Raw genomic sequence first — 7,026 nt, forward strand, 5'->3', positions numbered from 1 at the left:
TTCAATGAGGACAGAAACCCAGTCATTGAGAGACTTCTAACATGGAATTTTGAACTTTGTTTTCTGAGTTGGTGGGGCTGGGGGTGGGGGTTTCACTCTTGAGCCCCACATGGGAATCACTATGGAGTCTGGGCTAGTCTCAAATTCAGGGACATCCTCCTGCCTCGGCCTCATGAACTAGTATTACATGTAAGCAGCAGCAGTGAAAATGTACACTTTTCATTAAAAAGTACAGAAAACTTCCAGATGTGATATTACACACCTTTTATCACAGTCCTTGGGTGACAGAGGCAGGAGGATCTCTGAGTCTGAAGCCCGCCTGGTCTACTAAAGAATTCCAGGCCAGGGCTAGATTAAGAGAGACTCTGTCTAAAAAAAAAAAAAAAAAAAAAATAATAAAATTTACAAAAACCCAAGGCAAACAATTTTTTTAAAGATTTATTTATTTTATATATGTGAGTATACGGTTGCTGTCTTCAGACATACCAGAAGAGGGAATGAAATCCCATTACAGATGGTTGTGAGCCACCATGTGGTTGCTGGGAATTGAACTCAGGACCTCTGGAAGAGCAGTCAGTGCTCTTACTCCTGAGCCATCTCCATCCCGAGGCAAACATTTTTATTTTTAAAGTCCTCTCATTTTGGAGTTGAGAATGCAGTACTATACAAGTTATATGATCCTAAATTCTAAGCTACATATTTTACTGAATTAGATTATATTATTATTATTATTATTATTATTATTATTATTATTATTATTGAGATGGGTCTCTCTCTGTTGAGTTCAAGGTCAGCCTGGACTACAAAGAGAAACCCTGTGTGTGGGGGGGTGGGGGGTGAGAATGGGGGCTTTCTGTCTGGAGACCAAGCATGTTGGTCCATATCTTTAATCTTAGCACTGGGGAGGCAAGCGGATCTCTGAGTTCAAGTCTAGCCTGGTCTATCTACATCTTCACAGTGATTTTCCATTCTGACTACATAGTAATAAGACTTAGCCTAGAACTGGAGAGATGGCTCAGTGGTTAAGAGCACTGACTACTCTTCCAGAAGTTCTGAGTTCAATTTCCCAGCAACCACATGGTGGCTCACAACCATCTGTAATGGGATCTGATGCCTTCTGCTGATGTGTCTGAAGACAGCTACAGTGTATTCACATAATAAATAAATAAATAAACAAATAAATAAATAAATCTTAAAAAAGACTCAGCCTGATAAGCTGATGTGTCTGAAGACAGCTACAGTGTATTCACATAATAAATAAATAAATAAATAAATCTTTAAAAAGACTCAGCCTGATAAGTAAGTATACACATACATATAAACATACATAAGGCTGGGATATATATATATCAATATCTATATATCTATATATCTATCTATCTATCTATCTATATATATATATCAGATTTCCTGGACCTGGAGTTACAGGCAGTTGTGAATTGACAGGCAAAAGCTGAGAATCAAATCCAGGTACTCTATAAGAGCAACAAGTGCTCTTAATTGCTGAGCCATTGTCCTAGCTCTAGACCTCCTGTCTTTCAAGTGTTGGGAACACAAGCCTGTGCACTCTCAGCCATGCAGGGTCTTGAGTGGAGGTTAAGAGAGTTTAAGTGAGCTTCCAGGATCCTCAGGACTCCCTTTGAACTGACAAGGATGAGGATAAAGTGGCTTCGGCCAATGATGCTTGAGAGAAGATAGCTACTGCAGCCAGCAGTGTGTGCTTTGGGTTTAAGCTCAATGGAACCCAGAGTGGACTGAGCAGTGACTGTGGCCCTGTGATGGGTGAGAAGGGTTCTCTAAGTCCTAACATAAAAATAGATGTTCTTTTTTAGATTCTTCTCCAGGACTTTTACCCCTGAAGAAACACCAAGATGAGCAGCAAGCCCCTACTCACTCTCCAGGAGCTGGCAGGACAGAACCTTCTGAGGAATGAGGCCTTGGCCATCATTGCTTTGGAGGACTTACCCATACTATTCTTACCACAACTGTTGAAACAAGCCTATGATGGTAATCATTGTAAGGTCCTGAGGTCAATAGTGTCTTCCTGGCCTTTCCCCCGCCTTCCGCTTGGAGTTCTGAGGAAGAGGACACCCTACTTGGAGACTCAATTACAAGTTGTCTTAGAGGAGATTGATAAGCTGCTTATCCAGAAGGTTCGCCCCAGGTGAGGAAGACTTAGATACACTCACAGGGTAGCCCAGAAAATCTAGAGCAGAGATGAAGGGAGTCAGGTGTGGAAGGGTGCAAGGATGGGGTGGAGGATTCTGATGCCATCAACTTGGAGAACCACGGACGATTTGGCCATTGCTGTGCCATCTTGGAAAGGGCTGTGGAGTGTTCGGGACACATGCTGGATACAGCAGTGGCTGAAGGCCTACCCCTGCTTTCCACAGGTACTAGAAATGGAACAGGGACATGCCAAAGTCCATGGAAAAAAGTGAGACACAGAATGGAAGGCCAACTTCAGGGATAGAATAAAGACACACTTCAGGGAGCTGGAGAGATAGTTTAGAGGTTGAGAGCACTGGCTGCTTTTCTGAGGGTCCTGAGTTCAATTCCCAACAACCACAAGGTGGCTCACAACCATCTGTAGTGGGATCTACTGCCCTCTTCTGGCTTTCAGGCATATGTGCAGGCAAAACACTACATTATAAATAAATAAATAAATCTTACACACACACACACACACACACACACACACACACACACTCTTTAGATATTTAGATATTGCCCCCTTGCCTACCTGCTTTAACTTGTTTTTCTGTTTTACCCACAGGAAGTACAAACTAAGAGTGCTGGATTTACGGTCTGTGGGACAACACTATTTGGATGTGTGGCCTGGGTCCATGGATGACTGGTTACCCAAGACCACTCAAGCAGATCCTTGCTGTTCTAAGACAGTAGTAACACATCCCTTGAAAGTAGCAGTGGACTTGTATCTCAAAGATAGAGGCCAGAGTAGGCTGTTCTCCTACCTTGTTCAGTGGAGTGATAGGAGGAAAGGGTTGTTACAGCTGTACTGTAATGAGCTTCAGATTTGGTCACCATCCCATCAAAACTACAGGAGGCTCTCACAAAAGGTGAGCCTGGAGCATGTAGAAACACTGGGCCTGCATTCTTCCTGCAGTCCATCCTTTTTGCTTAACTTGGCTCCTTACCTGCGCCAAATGAGGAACCTGCGTAAACTTGCTCTCTCCAACATCCGTGAAGAGAACTTTGTCTCCCCAGAGAAGAGGAGGCGTATCATCACCAGGTTTACCTTGCAGCTCCTTAAGCTGGAGAGACTGCAGAAGCTGCATCTCGATGCTGTCTGCTTCCTTGAGGGACACCTGGACCAGCTGCTTGGGTAAAGACATGCTCTGCAGAGCAAAGCCAAGCCTATTCCTTTACATTAGTGGGTACTTGAGTCCCTGCAGCCACTGTAGGTTGACACTACCGAGGCATTAGCATATCAGGGTGTCATTTTCATGTCTGCTCTGGCCTGGAGAGAAGTCTCACATAATCACTAATGGAAAGATGCAGGTCTAACCTGGGCTTGGTGATCTTCAAAGGGATGCATGCTGAGAAGCCCATTAGAAGTCAATGAGATCTAGTGAGTGGCTTCTGTTTTTTCCTTAGCTAGTGTGTTTCAACTAAGAGGGAAAGAGACAAGTGAAAGGGCATTGTTACAACTAACTGTATTAGGTTTCCATCTGTCCTCTATTCAGCAGGCATGTGAATAGTCACATCAGTTTGCCTACAATTTCTCATATAGGAAATACTGAAATTTTTCTTTAAATGTAATGGTGCTATTTTTTAAAAATATAATTATTTAAAAAAATATCCTGTAGAAATGGAGAAACACTTCTAAGAGTTCTTAACAGGCATTTTCCTTGGCACCAAGCTGAAGTGTGAATCATTTTGCCTCTCTTGATTCTGACTGGCCTATATGTTTTCATTTTCCTCATGACTAGATTTAGTGGAGGCTTATTCATGATGGTAATATCTGAAGTTTCTGAGCATAAATTAAAGTTTGCCCTTTTTGAAGAAATAGGGAAAATTTGCTTTACAGATGTTTTGATATTTTGTGTGTATATGTGTGAGTCTGAGTGTAGGTTTGCATATTATTTGCCAGTAGAGATCAGAAGTCATTATGGATTTGATCCCCAGGTACTGTTTCAGGTGAGCTACCATGTTGGTACTGGGAACTGAACCCACATCCTTTCCAAGAACAGCAAATGCTCTTAACTACTCCAGTCAGGCTCTAGCACCTAACTTTGTTTTATAATATTTTGTTTGTTTGTTTTTTGAAATAGGGTTTCTCTATGTAACCCAAGTTGTCCTATAGACCAGGCTGGTGTCAGTTTCACAGAGATCCACTGAACTTTGCCCCCTACCTTCCTCAGATCACAGTGACAGAGGTCTATTTATCTTTGTCTCCATTTCCAGTGCTGGGATTAGAAGCAGCTGCAACCTTCATCACTATATTCTAAGCAATTTATTTTGTGTGTTTCAGGAAAATGGGGATGGAGAGCTTCAGCTCTTGTGGAAGTCAAAGGACAATTTGCAGGAGTCAGTTCTCTTCCTTCTATCATATAGACCCCAGTGATAAAATATAGACTGTCAGCCCCTTTGGGGACAGGCTCTTTTATCTGCTAAGGAGTCTTACCCTGAATAGGTTGGGTTTGTTGTTGTTTGTTTGATTTTCTCTTTGTTTTTGTTTTGTTTTTTGTTTGTGTTTATGTTTCTCTATCTGTGTGTTTTCAACAAGGTTTCTTTTTTTTTTTCAAAAAATTATTTATTTATTTATTTTATATGAGGATACTGTAGCTAGCTGTCTTCAGACACACCAAAAGATGGTATTGGATCCCATTACAGATGGTTGTGAGCTAACATGTGGTTGCTGGGAATTGAACTCAAGACCTCTGGAAGAACAGCCAGTGCTCTTGATAGATGAGCCATCTCTCCAGCCCCAACAAGGTTTCTTTGTGTAGCCCTGGATGTCCTGGAAATACTTCTGTAAACCTCTGTATATATTATGGCCTCTAACTAGGAACTCTGCTTGCCTCTGCCTCCTGAATGTTGTGATCAAAGGCATGCATTACCACCACTGAGCAGGAATGGGCTCTTTTAAAAATGACTTCTTACTATGTGGCCCAGAATGACCTTGAACACCTTGTTTCTTTTGTCTCAGCTTCCTGGTGTCAATATTACAGTTGTGTGCTGGAATACTCAGCTTTTTTTTTCAAGATAGGTTCTCACTTTGTTGCTCTGGCTGTCTTGGAACTTACTGTGTAGACTAGGCTGGCCTCAAATTCACAGATATCTACTTGCCTCTTCCTAGTGCTGGGATTAAAGATGTGCACTAATCTGACTAGTTCCCACACCCAGCTTTGATGTCTTTTAGTCTGGATAGGTGATGGGTAGTTGGGAATGTGTAGTAGTGAGGTTGGGGAGGTACAAAGGCATGAAACACTGGACAAATACAGGATTGCTGAGGGTGTGGTTGGTCAATGCGTGCTGCACGGCTTTTGACAGTCCTTTCTGTGTGCTCCTTGCTTCTTTAGGCATGACTTGGGTCTTGCTTGACAATGAGTGAAGTATGTGCAGTTGAGGATGGCGGCAGACCTTAGTACAGATTTTATTATGTAGACTCTTGTGTAGCATCATGGGTACTGATCTGTCAGAGTTACAAAGATTTTGGCCCACATGGTCCTCCTATATTATTCTTGGCCATCCTCCTATACTAGCCATCAATTCCAAGAACTGTTTGCTTTTTTTCTCATTAGGTCTGTGAAGACCTCCTTGGATGACTTGGCAGTGACTCACTGTACTCTCTCAGTATCAGAATGGAACCATCTTTCTGAGTTCCCATGTGTCAGTCAATTGCAACACCTGAATTTGGAAAATGTCAGATTGACTGGTTTAAGTCCTGAACCCCTCCGAGTTCTGTTAGTAAAAGCTGGACCCACCCTGGTGGCCTTGGACTTGGAGGACTGTCACCTTGAGGAAAGCCAGCTCTATGCCATCCTACCTGCCCTGAGCAGGTGCTCCCGGCTCACCAAGTTCAGTTTCTATGGGAACCAAATCTCTATGCCTGCCATGAAGGATCTACTACACCACACTGCCAGATTGATACACCTTAGGCTGGAGCTGTACCCTGTCCCTCAGGACAGCTATGACTACAGCGGTACTCCCCACATGCAAAGGATGCAACAATGCTGTGATGATCTTATGAATCTACTGAAAACCATTAGGGAGCCAGGCAGGGTCTTCTTTGGTACTGACCGCTGTGATCAGTGCTGCAATCGATATATCTATAAGAAAACCATTATGTGTAACTGTCAGAGATCTTACTAGCTGTATGCAAATATCAAAAACCTTGGTGGACAGTGGGAGATGAAAGGCAAGGCACAGGTATCTTGTAAGGATATACACAACATATGGTTTTAGGTTGCTTGTTGACTTGTTGACAGTCATGAGAGTGGGTTTAGGCAAGATGGATATATAAGGGAAATACTCCAGTATAGTGATTATAAAGTCATATTTGGAACTGGGAAATGTGTATCTTTCCTATCGGTATAATTAGCATGGTTTATATTTGTAAAGCTAAAAAAGTTGTGTGGATAGCCACTTGAAATAAAATATACTGAAGTTGCTTTCACATTGTCTCCCTCATTTTGGGAAGACTCTGCTACATCTCAATTGTGTGGCTGGTTGTGGCACATACATGAACCCAAGGCTGTCATCTAATGATTGCAGTAAACTCTGATGAGAGTGTATTGAAGATGCAACCCAAGATACTTGTTGAGCCATGTAGAACATATCAAACAAATTATTTTTTTATTGGTTTGTTTGTTTTTAAAGAAAGGATGTGGTTAAGTACACCAATGATGACTTTTTGTTGTCCTTCCTTCCTTCCTTCCTTCCTTCCTTCCTTCCTTCCTCTTTCTCCATTTTCTAAGAGACAAGGTTACTTTGTATCACCCCAGCTATCAGGAAACTATCTCTGTAGAGCAGGCTGGCCTCAAATACAGAGATCTACCT

General features: G+C 42.2%; 1 protein-coding gene across 1 annotated transcript; it reads left to right on the top strand.

Annotated features, from left to right (window-relative positions):
- The first annotated feature begins 1,842 nt into the window (after positions 1–1,842).
- On the top strand, positions 1,843–6,428 carry LOC117696032 (PRAME family member 20-like). Its single transcript, XM_034486640.2, has 3 exons — positions 1,843–2,164; positions 2,777–3,346; positions 5,769–6,428. Exons 1-3 carry the CDS (start codon positions 1,872–1,874, stop codon positions 6,337–6,339), a joined length of 1,434 nt encoding a protein of 477 aa, XP_034342531.1. The 5' UTR covers positions 1,843–1,871; the 3' UTR covers positions 6,340–6,428.
- The last annotated feature ends 598 nt before the right edge of the window (positions 6,429–7,026 follow it).

Source organism: Arvicanthis niloticus, unplaced genomic scaffold (assembly GCF_011762505.2).
Source record: "Arvicanthis niloticus isolate mArvNil1 unplaced genomic scaffold, mArvNil1.pat.X S10, whole genome shotgun sequence".
Taxonomy (NCBI): domain Eukaryota; kingdom Metazoa; phylum Chordata; class Mammalia; order Rodentia; family Muridae; genus Arvicanthis; species Arvicanthis niloticus.